The 22,462-nt window shown below is 42.3% G+C and overlaps 1 protein-coding gene across 7 annotated transcripts in view; it reads left to right on the forward strand.

The window, feature by feature from the left end:
* Nucleotides 1-759: 759 nt before the first annotated feature.
* eml1 (EMAP like 1) overlaps nucleotides 760-22,462 on the forward strand; it is a 51,514-nt gene continuing 29,811 nt past the window's right edge. For 3 of the 7 annotated variants that reach the window (XM_034576820.1, XM_034576819.1, XM_034576821.1), the window contains exon 1: nucleotides 13,325-14,003. In XM_034576820.1, coding sequence (XP_034432711.1) covers nucleotides 13,937-14,003 — 67 coding nt within the window. In that variant the 5' untranslated portion in view covers nucleotides 13,325-13,936. Of the gene's footprint in view, nucleotides 969-13,323; nucleotides 14,004-22,462 lie in introns of those variants that run through there. The other 4 variants (XM_034576814.1, XM_034576815.1, XM_034576818.1 and 1 more) reach the window with 3 other exon arrangements.

Genomic DNA, 22,462 nt, shown 5'->3' on the forward strand with positions numbered 1-22,462 from the left:
GTGCTGCCTCTTAACGTAACGTCTCTCTGCTGTGAGAGGACTTTATTTGTTATTCTGCTTCCATGACTATCTGCCTGTGTTCAGTAGAAGTTGCTCGGCAGGGCTCCCGATTTATTTATATGGGAAATAAAACACTGGGATTAAGTTTAGCTGTCAGAATTACAGCCTTCAGCATAGTGTTACTTGACCCTGGAAACGTCTTTGGTATCCAGGACACTTGGGGAACTGGAAACAACAAAGAATTTCTCCCAACATGAGGCAGCTGAAATACAATGAGACACTAGCGCCCCTCACAGGAAACAAAAGGTACTACAACAGAATGGAACGATATAATGAATTTCTCTGTTACAGTGCCAGGTTTTGGCCAACCTGTCTCTCAGGGGATAAGAAGTTTACAGGAACTTCCTGTGTTTTCTGTTGCCGGCTCAAGGGATAAGGCGAAAAATATGCTGGAGAACAAGTGTGATTCTGAGCATTTCATGGTGAGTTTGTAAGAGGAAAGGAAGACCTCTGTGTCTTGTTGCAGAAAAAAACAGTTTACCCTCTTTTATTTGATTTTAATGGTGGGATATGTGTTACAAGTTTTTGAGAAAGTCAGGGAAATTATATCCAAAAAAGACCTGCAAAGGGAAACCGTATCCCTAGGGAGGACTGGACTGGTGGTTACAAATTTAGCATCCAATGGTGCAGTGTGTGATATTTGATTGGCATATCCACTGGCCACTGGTCAGATTGTTAAGAGAGGGAGAGAGAAGAGGAAGGAGAAGGAGATAGAAAGTAAAGTAAGAGAGCTAAACAGAAAGAGAGAGGCAAACAGCCGAGAACTATTTTCACCAGAGTAACATAAACAGTGCGACACAGACATTGAAGCAACAGGCTGCAGAGACTCAGCAGACAAGGGAAGAAGTTTCTGTCCTGATCCTCTCGTCTCTCTGTGGCCATGTCCGACTGTGAGGGGCTACCAATGGGTAAGACTAAACAGAGAGGCCGCAAGGCTCCTGCACATGTGCATGTTCAAAAGAGATATATGAGGTGCATATGTTTGCATGCGTCTCTGTAAATTGTTTGGATTTCTAGGTCTGCACACAGAATGTATGTGTGTGTGCGCGTATGTGTGTCTTTTCCGTCAGGGCGGGGGTCTTTCTGGGTCCATCCTGTTATAGACTAAAGCCCTCCACTGGGACGCCTCACCCAGCAAGTATTCAGCTGCAAAGAGGAGCCGGTTCAGTTTGGGTCCTTATATGGAAACTTGGAGCGATTCCCCTGAGGTTTCATCAAAATAATGCAGAACGACTTTGTGGATGTTTTAAACAAGAGATATGTAGAGAATGAAAGAGAAGGATGGCCAGGACAATTTAAGCAAGTTGTAGCTTACATCTTCTCCCACTGTTCTTGTGAGGAGGATGCTAACAGTACGTGTGACAGTAAAGCATTAAGTAGAGGGTCATTTCCCTCATGTGCAGTCAAGCTGACAGAGGAGCTGAAGCATTAACACCACCCAGCTGACAGACCAACAGAAACAAGCAGTTATAAATAGAAACCTTCCCCTTGTTCTTTCCCTCATGTTTAATTCTCTTTCATCCTTTTCTCTCTGCCTACGCACTCTCTTATCTCCCGTCCTTCATCCCTTCTTTTTTCCTGTTTCCTCTCAGTCTCAATCCGTGCATGGTTCCCTCCTCTGTATAATTAAACATGACTCAAAAGAATGAGAACCTTGGCAACGACAACGCCAAGATGCATTGGATAGGTGGCTGACCATCGTCTGACCACACCTCCGTTATCATGACATGTCAGTTTCGAATGCGTTTGCAAGGAATTGGCGTCAAATTTGATAAAAGCTGAATCATTAACTCTGTGTGTTCTGTCCTCGTTTCCATCATCAGATGATTCAACAAACTTGTTAACCACCTTGTCACCAATATTACATTGAAAATGCCCCATTGCAGGGTGGAAGTAGTTTTCTTTCACACAGTCTGATATCATGTCTCATTGGGTGCTTTTGGAGGATTGTCACTGTGATTATAGAATCCGTGGGAAAAGGTGTGCTGTGACAGGATAGAGCTGGGTCCTGATAATCAGGGTTACAATTTATTTAACACTCTTCAAGGCACTGACTTTTGAGTGAGACAAAATAAACGGTTGCAGTTCAACAAAATGCCCTGCAGGGGACAGTATTAGCGTATTTTATAAATTGGGATACTGATCACAAAGTGAAGGAAAAGCACAGTGTCATGAAATGTGGAAAGTTCACTAGTAAACTTTAAAACGATGTAAACAGGGCTGGATATACAGACGGAGATAAAATAATAAAGTGCCAAAAAGGAGAAGTGAGTGGGAAAATGAAAAGGAGACAGGGAGGGAAGGGAGGATGAAGAGGAGAGGTGTGAGGCGTTGGCCGTTTTCAAGGAGATCAGTTTGCTGAGAAATAAAAGCAGCACTAGCTGATCTGAATCATATGACAGAGAATTACAGAGGCATCAATGGAACCCGATGAGTCTCAAGGTGAAAACCCATCAGCATCCAGTCGCCACCGCCTGCAACACACATGCTGTGTGTGTGTTTGTTTGTGTGTGTGTGTGTGTGTGTGTGTGTGTGTGTGTGTGAGTGTGCGTGTGCGTGTGCGTGTGTGTGTGAGGGTGAGTGTGTACAGACATGCAGATGAGAGATGAAGACAGTGTCATGGCCGGCTGACGTCAGCTCTCCATCTGTGCCCTGAATATGAGGACAAGTGGCTTTGCTGATGTTGAACCTACTGTTCTCATTATCAAACAGCCTGGAAATGGGTCATTGGTCACACATGCTTTACAACAGTCACCAGCAGTTTTGTGTGTGTGTGGATGGGTTTGGGACGTAAAGTGAGCCTGGCTGCCACACTCACTGCAGTTTGCAGCAGAGCAAACTGCAGCAGCAGACGGCAGATTTCCTGAGCTGAGTTTATTTTCGAGCATCGATTAAAGGACTGAGCCGTTTGACTTTGAAAGGAGCAGGAGAGAGGAGAGAGGAGAGTGGAGGGAAGAAAAGTCGTTTGATGCAGGAGAAATTATGAATTAAGAATAAAAGAAATGCTGCATGAAAAGCGAGTAAAAGACAAATGGAAATTTAGGTAGGGACATTTTTCAGAGTTGGACTTATACAAATGAGGAACACAGCAGAAGATTGTACATTTCAGGCATATTCAAAACAACAAGAACAAATTGTGAAGGTACATCTCATCTTATCCTATCTTATTTTATATTATATTATCTTATCTCATCTTAAAATGTCCATAACATTCAGGTGGCAGTACATACTGTTACATATAAATCAAACTGTGCTCAAATCATAGCGTTTTTGTTTGCAGTACATCAAGCTCTTGCAAAAGCCCTAGAATCTTGTCTTTCAAGTATATAGCACATCAAAAAATGTTGGGGAAAGGAGCCGCTGACTCCGCCTTAATGTTTATTTTTGTGCTGATAGCAATACGACAAGCATTTGGATGCCTTTGCAAAAAATCTACAAAAAAGTCGAAAGCAAAAAACACAGTTTTGCATCCTTCAAGTGCTAGAAACGACATGGACACGCCCACTTGCTCACTGGGAATTTCTTGCTATATTCTGACATTTCACTCTGTCATTTTCCAGATATCTTACTGGGGAGCTAGCAACTGACTTGGACATTTGTACTCAGCCCCTCTGGAACATTTTCGGGGCAATGTGCAGACTTCAGTGCATGTCTTGTGTGTTTGTGTGTGTGTGTGTGTGTGTGTGTGTGTGTGTGTGTGTGTGTGTGTGTGTGTGTGTGTGTGTGTGTGTGTGTGTGTGTGTGTAGGTTTGTACGATAGAGAAATAGCAGAGTTCTTGGTTGCTCAGGTTCAGGAGATGGGGGGCAGGGTGAACATGGATGTTTCAGCAGCCAAGTCAGATGCGATTAATGTTGTCGCCGCTTGAGAGAACACACAGCTCACTCCGGGATGCACAGTGTGCTTGCATGTGGATTGCCGTCCTTTGGATAAATGCATAATTTCTGCAGTCGTAGGAGGTTGACGAATTACACTGTCTCCCACTGACCTGCGAGGTGGTGTTTGCTGCTTTTTAATGACCAACAGCAGTCACACTAGTAGATTTCCATAGACCCACACCAATGACTGTTCTACCTCTGGGTCCAAGTTATGACTCATTAACATATAGATTAGACGCAGAGATGTCAGTGTGGTTTATAACCTGTCTTCTGCACTTCTACGGCATCATTAGCTGATGGCAATGAGGTAGGGCAGGGAGGGCGGAGGTGGGAAGAGGCACCAATATTGGACACAGGAGGAATGAAGGCTTGAGTAATATTCATGATGTTATAAATGTCGTAGTCTTTGTGCAAAATAAAACTCTCGATGAGACCATCTGTTTTTTTTCCACTTGTCTGACTGCTTATTTGATCGTGTCAGAGCTCTCAAAGTGTTGGTCTGTGTGCTCACTGAAAGTCTAATCCTGTTCTCCACACATGGGCAGTGTCTGTTTTGAGTGTCTGCCCACTCTACCCTCCTTTTCTGGCCTTTTTTTGCAGTATTTTCCCTTTTTCATGTTGAAGGAAGGATTATAGGAGTTTTTCCTAATCCAAACAGAGTGTTGTATACTGTACAAATGTAAAAGCCCACTGGGGCGAATGTGTGATTTGTAATTTTAGGCTACATAAATAACACTTATTCGACTTGACTCTAGACAGAGGCTCAATAAGGGATCTACTGTGCAATCTCAACAAAGACTGAGGCGTTTTTATGGTTAATAAATTGTGAGCCTTTCATCCCTGAAGTGCATTTTATGTCTGAAAAGCTGCTTGAAATAATAGAGCTGTTTCTGGAAGAATATCTTTAACACTGGGTCATATATTCTATACAAACTGGGGGCTGATCTTAATTTTACATTATGATTTAAGTCTTCTTCATTTTAGAGGTTCTCATTTGGTAAATGAATTAATTTAAAAGACTTGGCTGTGTGTTACGAATTACTGGCTTATCACAAAAGCTTTGATTAAGCCTGTGTTAATTGACCTTGGAGTTGTCCATGACTCTGAACCAGTGATGAAATGTAGTTGCTCAAGTACAAAGTTCACATCTTGGCCTACTTGTACTTTACTTGAAAACATCCATTTTATAACAAACTTCTACTTAACAACATTTCAGAGCAGACAATTATACGTGCGTCATCTATTTGACAAAATATGATAAATCATATAGATTAAATTACTCAGCAACATATAAAAAACTAAAATTAGCTCAAATTTCATCAGCTACCCAATATACACACTACAATCAGTAATATAATATAAAACAAAAGAGGTATGGAAAGGATGTGAAGCTGCCACAGACTAGGGCTGCCATTTAAACAAATTTGACATGACATTTGGCATTTCGTTTTTGAATATTACCCCACCCCCATACACAAAGACACACAAAGTTGAACACATAGCTCCACGTGTCTGTGGTGTCTTCTACGCTGCCTCACATGGGTGGAAAGCTAACAAGTTAGCCTCCGGCTTTGTTGTTGTTGAAGAGTAAGACAGTTGCATGGTACAAAGTGGACAGACAGCCTTTCTTTTGTTTGTTATTTTGCCATCTACCGTGTAGAACACAAAAAACTCCCAAACTCTGTTTCTCAGATGCGCTGGTGTCATGCTAGCATCCTCAGTTTTTCCATAGCAAAACATCGTAACATTACTGGTTTACTTTACTGATCAGGTCAAGAGGGCATCCTATATGTCAAGTTGATAGTGAGCGCCCTCTGCTGGAACATGCGTCAAACTAGACTTGAGGACTCCCAATATGTTTTTAGAGCAGCAAACGTTAAGCTGCTTATTGTAACACTCAACCAAACATGAGACGATATCTATCTAGAGAAATACTGTGGTGTAACTTTGGTGATCTATAATACTTCAGTGCTCTCTGGCCTGTGATATATATATATCATCAGACACAGGGACGAGGAGCTGGAGTAGGACATGTAACGCTGCTCTCCAGCCACAGGATTATGAGCTATTTACAGACCAAAAGCAGATTCTCCACTTCTACGTTCACGTGCCTTCACTGTCTCTCCCATAACGTCTGCCTTTGACAAGAAATCCACAGAGACTTAACAGGAGATAGGATTTGTCGTGTTTCGAGCCTGAGCCACCAAACACTTTCACTATCACACACCTTGGATCCGATAAGCATCACCTTGTTTACGTTAGACTCTGAGGTCACTCTAAGGCTTAGAGTGACTGTCACTGCTGCACCACATTAGGGTGGTCTGTATTTACTGTTTTATTTCAATGTGCTGACGAAGCAAAGGTTAGCTCCATTCTACCCACACAGTTATTGACAAGACAATCTGATTTAGTGACAGAATATTACTGTTAAAACCCTCAAAAAAACATGTTGTCATTTAATAATGAAATTAATCTTACAGTGACACCTATAAAATACCCATAATACCCATTACTCCCTCTTTCTCTAAATGTGGGTAAATGGGAGAATTTGTAAATATTACAAGACAGACTGGCTGTGGATCTCTACACGCACAGTGCAATGAGACACCATGACCAAAAAAGACTGCACTAAAAACACAAGTGATGACCCAGTTTGCCTGAATCGTAAAATCATTTTCTGGCTTTGCTGCAGCTTGTGCAGCTCTCTGCAGTATGTAGCTGCCATTTGCTTTTATCTCAAGGACTTGTTTCTGTGCGATTTCACTTAATACAGATGCTAAAAAATCTATACTTTAATCATCTATTCTTGTGTTGGAGACTTTGACTGAAATATTCAGTTATAAAAGTAGATATTGATGCAGCAGATGGCACAGGAAAGTATTAGTTCAAATTTGGTTACTGTCAATGATTGTATGAATTAAATTGAAATTTGGTGCATTCTCTTTAGGATTAAGACGTTTCTTATTTTCACATGTCACAGTTGGACAAACGCAGGGGTAAAATATTTAATGAATTACCTGGTTATTTTTCATCTTTACCACAGTCTTGAAACCACAACTTCAGTTTATGATGAGACATCTGCAAAGCTAATGGAGGTTAGCATGCTGACGTTAGCATTTAGCTCATTCAACGCTGCCCTCGCCATTGCTTGACGTTAAGTAATGTGAATTTAAATGTTTTAAATTTGAATTCGAATTTAAAATGTACTTTGCGGCTACAAAGATGGTGTATTTAAAAACAGGGTGTGTTTCTGACCTGAGCCTGGGCTGGTGTGTAGGCAGCGGGTGGAGTGAATGCTCTTGTCGTCACTAACAGATCTTTACTCACCTGCTGGTTCTTGTGTTTTGTCAACAAACCGAACCGGAAGCGGAATCAGCTGAAGCTTGACCCAGGTGACAACTGCATCATTTTACCAGCGGGTTGGTTGTTGTTCAATATCTTAAATCACCAAACATCATCTGAACAACAGCACATGTACAGTCACACCACTTTAAACAGTGGCTGTCTACAGCGGCTAGCTAGTTTCACAGTGAGTTAGTTAGCTAGCTCACATCAATTCATTCAGTGTGAGTCTGAGGAAATACTTTTCTTTTAGTTCATTTTATGAAAAGGTGTTTAAATGTATGTTAAAGTGAGGTTCCCCTGTTTATTTTTATTTTCACTGCAAAATTATCCAATATAAGGATATAAATATATATATTGACCCTGTGTTTACTTTCTTTACTGACAGACAGATAATGAATAGACATCATCAACATCATCAACAAAGCTGAGCTGTGTCAGCTTTGTGAAAGGACAAGATGAGGAGACTGAGAGAAAAAGAAAAAGATGAAGACGAGAGACAAAGAGTATAGGTACAATGTGGACCTGATTACCACAGTTTGCTTCTGGGCAACTTGGTCTTTGGTTATCACAGTGGAACCCATGTAAACCTACTCATGGCCATGGTCCCTACAGCCTTATACAAACAAATCTGCTTTCCATAATAATGCAGTAAGGATGGCACGTTAGATGGTCGATGGTTTACTAGAATAAATCACACAGCAGGTACCATGTTGTAGTGTTGAATGTAGTATTTATGATGTTGCTATGAGAGTCCTCTTATCCTGCCTGATGAAGCCTGTGTCCCTCTCTGCAGTGCTGTGAGTAATCTGTTATCACTCTGCTCAGGGAAACTAGGTCAAATTTCCACCACATAATTCATGATGAGGAAAATGACTCTTTATGGATTCAAGTTGATCTTTCGGGGTAAACTATTTGTCTACACAGTACACACCTTATTGGTACAGACCTTGATAAATGGTTCATGAGCTGAAATCATCATCAGTCTCTTCAATATGAGGGTACCAGGGTCATAAAATGTGTTTTAGTCTTGGCTCAGTGTCAACATTAATAAGCATGTTTTAGAAATGACAGGTTATTCTCCGCAGCAGGTGCAGAGAAATGATTACTACTGATACTGATACTATTGATGTATTTTCAATCGTCACTAAGATGATGTACTCTGCCGTCTTACATCCAGTCTGTCTCTCCCTCTCTCACCATCTCTGCTCTCCTGTCCAGACAGTTGAGGATAAATAGCCAACCTGTCAGTCATGGAGAGTATTAAATCCTCTGCTACTCTGGGCTCTCCACACAGTGTAGGTGCATCACATCTCACAACATGAAATATCATACTTTCAGAGTTGATCTTGATTTGATCGACCAAAGGCTCAGATAAGATAAAATGTGAAAAGACAAAACGAAACATTTTAGTATCAAGGAAAACGATATACTAGTATGCAAGTTTAGAAAAAATGGAGGAAGTAGGGTGCTAAGAAGAAACATTTAAAATCTAGTGTAATTCTTGGTCTGTTGAGTGACTACAAAGAGGAAGATAATCTAAACCATTCTATTTGCTCTTTAAGTCTGTACCATAGACTGTATGTTAAGATGGACGACATGTCTCCACTTCCTCCCACGATCCATAAATGAAGCCAAAATATCCTGGATATGAACTCCGCCATCTTGCACATTTGGAGCCAGAATCTGCACAGTAGCGATCAGGGTGGAGCCGCAGTAGCGAGATCCCGCCGATACACACGCTCGACCAATCGTGAGTCACTCATGTTTCTCAAATAACTAATTATAACCATCTACCTGGTAAAAAGAACAATTGAACATGCATCAGTGTGATGAGAACAACCTAAAATGACAGGAACCATCATTGAGACATTTTTATTTAACCTGCACTTTGACAGTTGTCATGGCCATGGTCCATTATGTCTCTGGTCTGTACTTAGACACAGCTCTGAGCCAAAGGCTATCATTAGCATGCTAACCTGATAAAAAGGACACTGACTTGCTGAGAATTAGCAGGTATCTTGTTAACTATTTCCATCTTAGCATGTTAACATTTTCTAAATAGCATTAAACACCAATACATTTAGCAGGTTTAGCAGGTATTTCAAAAGCCAAAGTATTGAACCAAATTTCTTGGTCATACTTTCAGTAGGTGTCGAACCAAATCTATCAACAGCCATCACAGGGCTAACACTTTTTCCAAACATCAAATTCAAATGAATTTGACATGACTTAATATGAACAAACGTGATCTTTCCCTCCCAGGTGCAAACAAGTGTCTTAGCCGGTGTGACTGAGGCAAAATCAGTGGATCATTGGGATTCATCCTCTGGAGACCATGAACGCTTGTACAAAATATTAGTTGCAATCCCCTCAATAGTTGTTGATAAATTTCAACGTAGACAGCTGTTTTGCCCGCAGAGCAAGAAACAGATTAAACTGAGTTAATATCAACCCTTTCAGTTTCAGTTTCTTGCACTTTAAGATAATTAGTTTGCGTAATGTTACGAGTGGTAAGATCTTGTCCTCTGCACGTGAATGTTATCACCAGGGAAATAAATGAATAACACTTGTATCAGGGTGAGGATTTTCTGCTCTCTCCTTCCTGTTGGCTCACACACTTTGCTTTGGCACAGATTCATACTGAGTGACCTTTGCTACCTGCTGATGCATTTACATTTTAGATTTAACACATTCACTTCTCATTTTTCAAGTCGCTCCAGCGAAAAGTAAATTGTGCCTTTACTTATTTTCCTGTATCATGATGAGGACCGAAGAGGCCCTTGTAAATCTTATTTTAAAAAGCTGATGTAGTGGTGCTACTATATTGTAATGTTTAACCAGTTGGTGTACACCTTTATACAGCACCATAAAACATTGTGATTAGGGTGTGTATACAGCCTGACCAGAGTGACTGAGTTTTATATATTACATGTCCCTGGGCTTTGTCTGGATTCAGACTTTATATGAATTATTAAACTCCAGGTTGGGTTAATTCGGTGTAAAGCACAAAGCAGCCCAATAACCAGGGCAGGCACACAGATGGTGGCTGGATCATACAGAGGATTGACCCTGTTTTCTTCTTAGCTCTGGATTAGATTTTGTATAATCCCGGCCACTGACAGACTGACTGATCATCTGTGGATAAAACCAATGTCAGCAGTTTCTGTCTGAAACGGGGGGAAAAAGGAAGTGAACAACGCACTCAGTTTGAATTCAACCTCCAAAGAACAAAAGCTGTAAAAAAAACAGAGTCAGCAGGGCAGGTGAGAAAAGAAAGAGGTTTGATACCAAGTCTTGTTAAAGTGATCTTGAGTAAGACACTGAAGCCCTGCCAGCTGTTACATGGTGAGATACTGTAGCTAGCCCTGTGCTATGACCCTGCAGGTTATGCAAAAATATCTGGCCACCTTATTTGCTTAAATTTCTTTTTACATTTCTTTCACTATTTACTTTTTGTTCCCCCATAAATGCCTCTTTTGTAAATGCCCGAGTGTGTGTCCGTGCACCCTCTGGATTCCCTGCGGGGTGCTGGAAGGGGGGAACAATGGGGAGGTGTGGATCGAGGAGGGGTAGAGCAGCAGCAGCAGCGGTCCCACCACCTGCCACCCTCTGGGTAGTAGGTGGGGTTTAGAGACCCATGGGGGTGGATTGTGATGGGAACATACCCCAGTTTTAGCTGCCCTCTTCTCACGTGAGCAAAAATGCAAAGAGAGCCAGACACACACAAAAAAACAGACCTGTCCCTAATCTAGATGCCAAATCTGAGATTTACAGTAATCTGAATCTTTTAGACAAAACACCCCCGTGACTGCAGGCGTCAGAACAAAACACAAAGGATGTCTACGTTGTGTGTTGCTTGTACTCTGGGACAGAAGCTGCATGAATTTCCTCTCTGTACATGAATGAAATCACTGGATGTTGTGGTTGTTTGGGGGGTTTATAGCTTCAGAGGTCTGATTGCATGTAAATCTAAATACCTTGTGACATTTTTACACTTTCTAAGAATATTAACTGTCGATGTAAACAAAGAGTGATGTGTACAAACGGCGAAAAGGTCAACCCACAATCTTACTTTCTGAGTTTTGCAATTGTAATATCCTAATGATTTCACCAAACAAGCATTGCAGTGTGTGCAAACGCAACACGGACATTAAGCTGCGTCACAATAAGCACCTTGTTTTCACACATAATCCTGTCTGCTCCCAAACTCTGCAGATCTGCTGGAGGCTCAATGTAATTGTGTAATAAGTTAAGCAGCGAGCAGTGTTTTCCTGAGGGAGAGAGAGAGAGAGAAGGCTGCAGCTGTGAGGTCAGCAGCATGAAGGCCTTGAACCATAAACTGATCAAGGCTTCACCCTTCTTCTGAGAAAAAGGAGCTTCGACGGTTCGCTTTCATCCTCCTGTTAAAGGTCAAATCTAAGAAACGATTGTACATATTCGGACAGATATTTTAATAGACGGAGCTTCACATGGACAGATTATATTACAACTGCTGGGCCAACAGTGGGAAATACAAATGCATCCTTTCGTTTTCTCTCCCTCTGCTGTCTTTAGAGCATCCCTGCCTTTGTGTAATTTTCTCTGCTCCGTCTTGTGATCTAGGAAGGAAGGGGGAGTGTTTCCGACATGAATATAGGCCACAGACTCTGCCTTATTATTTTGCCCTGCGAGCTGGAATTATAAATAATGTAAAGACCCCCCCCACATACACGCATATGTTCAAAACCCCAGCCAGAATTTAGAAGCTCCCATTTCCCGCTTTTATTCTGTGGGATATCCCCCATTTTCCCCTCACTAAACTCCCACCCTGCTCAGTTTTTAATTTGGTCCTTCTCCCTCTACACCCCCAAACACCCTCCTCAAGCACTCTCTCCTTCTTTCTTTCTCTCCTCCATCCCCTCCCCCTCTATCCCAATTTTATTTCTCTCTTTTCATCAATCCCCTGGCTCTCCCCCTCTCGTCCTTGTTTTAAGGATCCCTCTGTCTCTGTGCAGTCTGCAGCGGGCCAGATAAGACAGACAGAGGACAGAATGGTAATCATGTTTCGACACAGTAGAGATCCCCTGGCAGTGTTCACTTCCAATATGTTCGGTGGCGGCTGCAGGGAAAGATGTGACATTAGTCAGCTGCGGGGTGTCCCCGTGTGACTCCATACCACTACAACTGTGTGTGTTTCTGCTCGTTTTTGATACCACCTGAGAACCTTTTCCAGGACGAACACTGACCTTCTCAGGATCAGATGTTTTTCTGAGCTCCTGGTTAAGGTTAGGGGTTAGATGGGAATTGTGGTTAGGTTACATTACATTACATTTCATTTAGCTGACGCTTATATCCAAAGCGACTTACAATAAGTGCATTCAACCATGAGGGTACAAACCCAGAACAACAAGAATCAAGAAAGTACAATTTCTTCAAGAAAGCCAGGTTAAGGTTAGATATGAACTGGTCATGGTCAGGGATAAGGTTTTTTTTAGGCTGTTCACAATTAATGGAAGTCATTGCAGTTTCCTAACAAGTAAAGCTGCGCAAACTATCCATGTTGTGTTCTGCACTGATAGCTGAGGATAATTCCGGTTATTTTCTTACGTTGGGGTCATGTAATATGATTAATGTAATGTGACAATCAGCTGAGTGTCTGTGTTTACAAACATCTCAGTTTCTGCCCAACCAGACTAAAACGCAGTCCTGCAGTTGTCAAACTAAAACCGGGCTAGCTGCATTTCCAAACTTCTCTGTTTTAGTGTCTCTAAAACTCTGTAAAAGTGTGGACACCAAGTGTAACCATAGCAGAGTTTATTCTATTTCAAAAGAAAACGTAGTTGTATGGATGTAGCACAAGTTAATTTACAGTCATTTAACTATTGGTTTAGTTTCCTTTATTGTTTGCATCCTCTCCTCTCCTCTCCTCTCCTCTCCTCTCTTGCTCACCAAAAGTAGGAGGATCCATCCGTCAGGTCCAGCCCCCTGTACACTGACTTGTCCACACTGTGTGACAGGGGAAGGCTGGGCTGTCCCGAGCATTATCTTAACACTCACACACACACACACACACACAGCCTCTGACACACACTCACACACACACACACACACACACACAGTAACTGCCTGTGCCAGAGCCTGCCCGCCTGCGCTCTCAGCTCAAGCCCTCTTAAAGCTGTTTTTCTGCTGCTGATCACAGAGAGCTAACGACACCCAGCTGCCTGTGTTGAAGACCGACGGAGGACGAGAGGACAACAGAGGGAGGAGAGGACAAGTTCTCTCAAAACCAGCAGCTTCTTAACTCCTCGTGTGTCTCTGCCGTTCCCGGTGCTGTCATTCTTCAGCAGGGAGTGTTTTTTTTTTCCCTTGCTGTAGTTCAGGACTTTTTTTGTGAGAGAGGGGGGGGGGAGGATTTAAGAAGAGGGGGAAAAGAAGAGGGGTTGGATGTTCACATGACATAATCGTGAATGGGTTGCCATGGTGACTCACCCAGGGAGCCTGACCCGTGCAGAGTGAATGGAGGGAGCGCCTCGGACGCCAAGTGAACGATAAACTAACGGAGAGGAGTCAGCAGAGAGAGAGAGAGAGAGAGAGAGAGCGAGAGAGAGAGAGAGAGAGAGGGAGAGACAGAGCAAAGGAGTGGTGGATAACAGAGGGAGCGGAGCAGAGGTTGAGAATGGAGGACGGCTTTTCCAGCTACAGCAGCTTGTATGACACCTCATCCCTGCTACAGTTCTGCAACGGTAAAACTAACTAATCCTTCCTCCCCCCATCCCCGCTCTCCTCCTACAGCTGCATGTCGTTTCTCTGGACTTGTCATCAGCTGACTGGCTAAACTTGACACCCGGCAGAGGTGTGTCTGTGTGTCTGTGTTGCAGACATGAGCTATTTCAGCTCCAGCTCTCGGGTTTAACCTCTATTTGTTGTGTTAACCCTAACCCTAACCCTTTAACATGTTTCCTCATTGTTTAAATCTAGCTGCTCCTAATCTAGATTTAGAAGATATGATGTGTTAATATTCAAGATATTTAGAGGGAAAAACCCACTGTATATTTAAAAGGAAGTTTGTGTAATCAGTGCCAGAATAATGTCAACAGTGCACGACAGCCCAGAGAGCTATTAAACAAAGAAGGAGGGGAGATGAGGAACAGTCCTCTCCTCTCAGCTCTGCCCTGATTACCGAGCGGTATGTTATAAATATATTTCTCCACTGTTGGTTGATTGCAATCAGTTTGCTGAATGACACAGAACAGCACATTATTCCTCATGTTCTGCCTGCTGCACTATAACTTATTTGCTGGCAGAGGGAGAGAGCATATACTCCAGCCTGGTGGTGTTATGGGCGGGAGAGGGTGACTCAGGGAAGAGCGAAAACAGCATGACACATCACTATGAGATCAGTTTGGGTTTTATTTCCAAGAAACAAATAAACCTTCATGTGAGATTAAGTACTTTAAATTATAAACTATATGCTCTTCTGCGTACTTGTATCTCAGTTTTAGATTTTGGTTCTATATATTAGCCTTTCACAGACATTTTGGTATCTGCGTTTATTCTTTCTGCCTCCCTTTCTTTCTGTTGTGTATATTTATATTTACATTTTACGCTAAAAAAAATCCCCATCGGTCAAGCTCTAGTATAAAGCCCTACATTGTCCAGTTGAGTGAAATCATCGCTGCTGTCCTACTCACTCACTCCAGTTAGGGTTTGATCTCCACACTAACCTGTGTCTCCAACAGAGACTACTTTAGCAGTGGGAGTTTAAACCAGGTCATAGTTTTGTCTCTCAACCAGTTCACTAACTCTTGTTCCCATTCGTGTGGCATCTACATTGCTTTTATTGAACATTTACCATTTTCTCACCGTGTACTTAGCAGTTGCAGTGACTGTGTGCTGCTGGTTTGTGAGCCTAAGCTATTACAGTTGAAGCACAGAGTAATGTAAAGTGGCATTGATGGATAATGAAAAAATCAATAATAGTTACTGTTCTGTGTAAGCACTAGTAGTCAATAGGTTGAGGGAGTACCATTGTCTAATAGAGCAAATTGTGGGTGTGGAATTGCAGAGCACCATCTCCTGCCACGGATACTGGAATCACTGATGTGATGAATTCAGTTAAAAGCTTTTATCCCTTGTGGATCTCTCTCATTAAATTTGTAGCAATCACAAAGGAGGAGATGCAGACAAGGAGACACAGAAGCGTACAGTAGAGATATAGGTCATCCAAAGCTGAAAGATGTCTGCAATATTTCACACAGTATTTACAGTAAAGAGAGATATGATATCTACATTACTGCACAATCTCCACTGGTACATCAAGTCCATCAATGAATAAATACAAACAGTATATCTGTTTTAATTTTTGATGTTATCCAGTGTAAGGAAACAGGAATAAGTAGCAGATGTAGGTGCTAATTCCGGATGACCCAGATTAACGAAGGGAGGAAAGAAGTGTTCGTCCTCTCTGCTCACGTGTTGTATTCCTATGTGATGAGCTAAATGCTGACGGTGCCAGAGATTACACCTGAGATTGGTCGGTTGGATTGACCTTTAAAACAGGTGTAGCAGCGCACAATAATAGAAGATATACAACATATTGTGAGGAAGCTTAGAGGCAGTTACAGCTTCTGCAGTACAGCATTTATGAGATATGTGCTGATAACAGCATCGTAAATGCCTCCGATACTGCTGAAAATGCTGCATGGGGCATGGGCGAGTATGTAAATCTATGTAATGATCCGATACCACATCTTTAAAGTATATTAGTTTCACCCGGATCAAACTGCCATTTCCCCCCCCCCAGAAATCACTTCTTCGGAGATCCAAAACAGCAGTTGAGCTGTACTGCCGCTGGCAAATACTCCTTTTAGAACGTTAAAAAGTGACTTCTGGTAGTGAAACATTCGCCAAAACTAGCTAAAATGTCAGCAGTTACAGTTTGAGTTGAGCTATTTAACGGAAGTCATTGTTGTGTATTCCCAGATTTATTTATTTATTTGTGTTCTTTTACATTATGACTGTAAAACCAGGCCATACAACAATGACAGCAATCCTCACTAACATATGGGGTGAGTAGCATACAGCTGTTAAAATACGTTATCAGGTCGGTTCTCGGTATCCGCAGATACGCAGAGTTCAGGTATCGGAATCCGTCTCAGGAAGGGTCAAATGTTATGTGTTGCCCTCAAAGCTCAGTTGTGTGGTGACAAGTGATGGGAATTTGGTGTCAAAGCAGTAAAACAAGCCTATAAGTCCTTCTTTTTTTTAATTGTCTGGTCTTTTTTACCAGAAGAGGTAGAGGACCTGAGCTTTTCTACCTTTTTAGATTCCTCAGCTTACTTCAGATGTCGTGACTGTGAGCAGAGGGAACGTGTGTGAGTTGTCTGACTGTACAGGGTTGTATGTAATCCTTCACAAGTCATGTTTCTTCTCAGAGTGCAAGTTGATCCAAAAAGACATGTTGCTCAGGGGCTGTTGCCAGGGATTATCCAACCTTCCTCTCTCTCTCTCTCTCTCTCTCTCTCTCTCTTTCTTTCTGTCTTTACTTCATACACACACACTTATACACACGTGCACACACACATCCAAGACTGACTTTAACTTCACTGTCTTCCTCGTTGTTCCAATAGACTGCTTAATTAGGTGAGCCTGTGTGTTAGTGGTTGTCGAAGTTAAAGCTGACGTGTGTGTCTCAGTCGGAGTGTGTTCACATCCACATATCCTCAGGACCAGTGTGTATGTTTGTGTTTGTTTGTGTGTTAGGCCTGTAGGCCAGAGTGACATCATACTCCTCTGCTGCTGTTGTGCAGTGGAACCCAGATCCACTCTAAGCAAAAGCCAATGATGTCATTTATTCCTCTTTTTCTCCCTCTCTCCCTCTCTCCCTCTCTCTCTCTCTCTCTCTCTCTCCCTCTCTCCCTCTCTCTATCTCCCTCCCTCTCTCTCTCTCTCCCCTTGCCCGTGTGTTGTGGAGCACCCAACCACACTAATGTTCAGAGACTAGGTCAGCTAAACTGCAGGCTGCACGCTTTGTCCTCAGGAGGTCAGCTAGCTCAGGCTAACTGAAAATTAGCCCCATTACACACTCTGAGCCACACACACACACACACACACACACACACACACACACACACACTGATTATGGCTGATGAGGGAAGTGAATCCTGTAGAGAAGCTTTTTTTCTGTGTTAAATCACATTGTGAATCAGCTGGGTCTGGAGGACAGGGCAGATTTGATTAAATTAGTTTGTGTTGTGCTGCTGGTAATGAGATTGATGTGGTTTTTAACAGAATTTACCAATGTCATGATATCATGACTCCAGCCACTCAAAGGAAAAAATGGTATAGATAAAGGATGAATGGATGGATGAATGACATCAGACAATAACCAAGAAAATTTCTTCTTGTTTCTATTTACTACCCTAAAGCAATGCCTTTTGGAAGCTTTCGCTCACATGGCAGACAGGAGCGTCCTTGAATGCACCTTCAAGTTGTGTTCTGAAATAGGTTTCTGCTCAAAAATGCAAACCTGTGGTATCTTCATGAATTTCAGTGGATGTTGTGAGTTTTAAATAGTATATCAATTAATAATTTGATGAATAATTTGTATTGTTTAGTGTATAAAATGAAAGTGTGCAGTGAAAAATAACAATATTGTTGCAGATTATTTAGTCAACGTGTCGATTCAGCTCTGATCTCAGTATAAAGGGTCAGAGAAAAAAAGAATAGAGAGAATGTCTGCAGGGGAAATATAAATACAAAATAAAAGTATGTGAGATGTTAGCTAAGACACACACCACCATTACAGCCAAAACAGGAGTTAAGGCGATGACTTATTAATTAGCTTCTGATGCACCAAAAGTCCCTGATGTTTTATTAAGTAAATCTGTTAATAAGTAAAGCTGGCTCACTGCACTGTAATACTGATGATCAAACACCCATGTTCATCTCACTGTACGCAGCCTCTCCACGCTAACAAATCCGTTCCCCCTGCAATCGCTCATGTGATTCGCTCATTTACCTTTTCAGATAAATGTCATTTACCTTTTCAGATAATGATGTCTGCTCAGATATGGATCAAGCGTCCCTTTATGTTCCTGCTCTACACGCGTGCTGTGGAGCCACAGGCGCACTGGCACAGCCCTCATCTCACTCCCCACTATAGCACGATGGCATCGAAACATGGCAGCTAGATCTCAGAGGGGGCAGGGGTAAGAGAGGAGCTAGGGTAGATGGAAGACAGGAGCGAAAACCAGCAACGGAAGGGAGATTTAATTAAGAAAACCAAATGTTGATTTAATCAGATAATCTTTTCTAACCAAAAAGAGAAGTGCAGATGGATGGGATGGACATGTATGGCATAGAGGGAAAATGAATAAAGACAGAGGCTCGTTTGATGTTTCCTGGAGGTATTTTGATTCACAATAGAGGTGACAAGGCTCCATACAGTCTCCTCCCATTTCTTGGCAGTGCATCTGTAGTTATCTCCATCTGAACCCTGATTGATGATGGCACGTGTTGAGGGATTAGGACTAAAGTAAATCTCACTCACATTACCAGCCACAGGAGCCAAGAAAGGATAGCAGGGAGGAGGAGGACAAGGAAGGGACTGCGCTGACTTTTGATTCCCCCCAAAGTATTTTTTGTGTTGTGGCCGTCTGTGGAGATGCTGCCTGTTTGGAGTGGGCTGTTTGCTCGGCCTGTGGTAATGCTGGTTGAAGCCTTTTCTAAACTTCTAAAAGTGACCTGCAGTAATGTAGTTGCAGCGAGTAAAGACAGACCACTGAACTCAGTCCGCAGAACCCTGAAGCTGAACCACGCTGCTGCACAAAGAGCTGTTCACCTGTTTATTCAAAGTTCGCTGAAGTAGGACTCAGTTCGCAGAACCCTGAACTGGAGAATCCGTTGATGATGTTGTCGTGAACGAGCTGTTATCGTGATCTACAAAGTCACAGTCATCCGCTGCTACAGAGCTCTGGTCATCTTGTTTATTCAAATTATTAAAAAATTCAACACTTCACTTCCTTGGTCCATTAACAATACACATGCCAAGTGTGAAGGGGATAAGATCAACGGTTCTCGAGATATGCGTACCACGTACAGACCTAGATTTTTGGAATTATTAGATGGATACTTCACCACATATTTACCAGAAAATATCTCCATGTCCATATTCCCCTTTTTTCCCTCTGATTCTTTCGCCGTACCCATCAATACCTCGTAAAAACCCCACTGGCAACCCGACCTGCACTCTGATATTTGCCCCACTCACATAAAACTGCAAATAATGTCAGTGGAGGAAGAGTGAGCCAGTGGAGTGTTCGGAAATGATGTGTTTCTCTACCCTTATTAATCTGTGTCTGTAACATGTGTCGGAGCAGCGGCACAATAAATATCGATCAGAGCGGGAGAACTCATCCACTACTGCTGATTCATTTAAGAGCTGACATTGATTTCCTTTAGCTGTGTCAGAGCTCACACCACATCACTCTCCAGCTCTTGATTCTTCCAGCGTCGCTGAACTTCTTCAATCTTTAAAACTCTCCATTCTTCACCTTGCTCTACTTTCCCTCTTTCTGTAACTTTTCACCCTCATCCCTCCGTCAAACCCTCTCCCAGTCTTTGATCTTGAGGAACGCCCTTAGCTTATAAATTGTCTTTTTCTCAAGATATTGAGCAGCACTGTTTGAAGCAGTGTCTCGGCTTCATGAGTCATGCTCCTTATCAGCCCCACTTTTTACGCCCTTCTACCGATTAAGCTTCACCTTGCGCTTTCCCTTTCGTTCTGCAGAATAGTGAGCCATTAACACTGAGGTTGATTGACACTGTGTATTCCTTAAACATATACAGTGCACGCTGTAGCGGTTGTGAGTGTCTGCAGCAGGACACAGGAGCATATTCTCCTGCTGTGCTATGCTGTCTAAATCAGCAGATTGTGCTCATGGAGCGTCAAGCTGTGTGTGTTTATTATCAGTGGGAGCCAGCAGATCTGTGGCTGCTTCTGCTGCCAGTTGGGAAATGATGCACTTCCATGTGGTGCCAGCCATGACTCTGATATCCTGCATCTCCGAATGAATCTTCTACCTGTAATAGTGTTGACGTAGGTTATTGCATAGATACATACTGTATCTTCATAGTGTAATTAATTGTATAATATTGTAGTTATATAAACATGCAGAGGAAAGTGAGCAGTCTGACTATTGCAGCCATTTTTGATCTTCACCTGCTTCCCTGACATAATATGAATATTCCATGTCATTTAGCTGACACCTCTATCCAAATAAGTGCACGTGCAATTAGTTCAGCATCTTGCCCAAGCACACTTCGGCATGCTGATGGGAAAGACTGGGATTGAACCGTCGCCCTTCTATTTGGAGAGTGACCGCTCAACCCCCTCAGCCACAGCCAGCCCATGGAAATATATGTAATAGAGCTGTTGGATATGACCAACACAAACCCCTTTGTTTGTGTAGCCTTCACGTAAATTTTCTTGCCAGTGTTCATGTCGTGATGAAAAATGCAAAGCAGCATCCAAATTACAAAAATATTGCGGTAAAGTGATCTGTTACACAACAATATCATCAGTTGGGAATTAATACGAGAAAATAGATGTTACTGTCCTCACATGGTGTATATTGTCATACTGCACAGCCCCCATCTATAATGTTTTAGTGCTGCAACAAATTATTCTCATTTGACCTTTGAATGACCAGCTCCACAGACACACAGACAATATCAATTACTGCAGACAAATGAACTCTCAGACACTTTCGCACACTGTTTGATTTAAAGTTTTATGTATTAAACTCGATTAAAAATATGAAATTTAGAGCTTCAAACAGTCTAGGAGCAGATAAAACAATGGTGAGCCAGTGTGCAGGAGATGTAATTTGTTGTTGAACTGAGTATTTCTGCTAGTCTGCTCTCTCTCTCTCTCTCTCTCTCTCTCTCTCTCTCTCTCTCTCTCTCTCTCTCTGCCTGTCTCTGCCTCTCGTCTATTCCTTCACCAACACACATCCATGACCCACTAAAACAATCAGGCATGTAAAACTGGAGTGTGCAAGTTCCTGTGCTAAATATATATACTGGCTGTGTGTGTGTGTGTTTGTATACACAACTCACGCTTCAGGCAGTCGAACATGAGAGAGATAAGCACTGTTTGACTGTGTCTGTGTGTGTGTGTGTGTGTGTGTGTGCGTGCGTGCGTGCGTGCGTGTGTATCCTCAAGTTCACTATGTGTGTACATACCATCACAAGGTCAGGAGAGGAGACTTGCAGGCCGTATGAGTCCTTGAACAGGATGTTATGAATGTGTAAAAATACCATGAAAGAGCCACAAAGAGAATCGTGTACTTCAGAAGAAAGTGGGATCCTTCCACTCTGCATGGTAACACAGCACGTGTCCAGCAGAGCGTTGAAGTCTACCTGTGGGGGAGGGCCATTGGTAATAAATCAAGTCAGGAGGATCCCACAGAGATGCTATTATTTTTGGTCTGTGCTTGTTTCCTGATCACTAAGGCGACTCTGTCCAGTCAAGGCAAGAAGAGATTAATTAAATTCTATGGTTTTACATGTGCAGATGCTGTAAAGCGCACTCACTCATACAAATGTGTTTCAAATTAGTATGCAAATGATTTCCTGCATAAATCATCCATGTGCATACAGGTATGTGTTTTGACATTCATATGCGCACATGCATATATGCGCATATGAATGCCTGTCCCCTTTTTAATCCCATGGTACGTCACCAAAGTGTTTGAGATGAATTAAAGATAAATTAAATGACTTTGTCAGGTTGAATGTCGGCTCAATTATATTTATGTTAATCATCTTCAATGGCACATTGTCTCCACTGGGCCCAGAGTCGCGGCTCATGAGTCGCCCTTCATGTTTATACCGAGCCCAGGATCTCCTCTGACCAGTTGTAATGTGAACAGGTATAATTAACCTCTTGGTGCCTGTGCTGCAGCTCCCACAGGAAGCTCAGCAACCTAATTGGTCCTTTACATCTGTTTTTAATGGAAGAAACAAGGGGGAAGCCCCAGGTGTGTGTGTGTGTGTGTGTGTGTGTTCCGATGCAGGCATTCAGCCTACATGTAACAGATGGAGAGGGAAAAGGGGAGAATCCCATTAGAAATTCCATTAAAAATCATCTTGAGCACATTGAACACAGGTGCAGAGATGAGGGGAAAGAGGACAAGTA

The sequence above is a fragment of the Hippoglossus hippoglossus genome, chromosome 22 (assembly GCF_009819705.1).
Source record: "Hippoglossus hippoglossus isolate fHipHip1 chromosome 22, fHipHip1.pri, whole genome shotgun sequence".
Classification (NCBI taxonomy): Eukaryota; Metazoa; Chordata; class Actinopteri; order Pleuronectiformes; family Pleuronectidae; genus Hippoglossus; species Hippoglossus hippoglossus.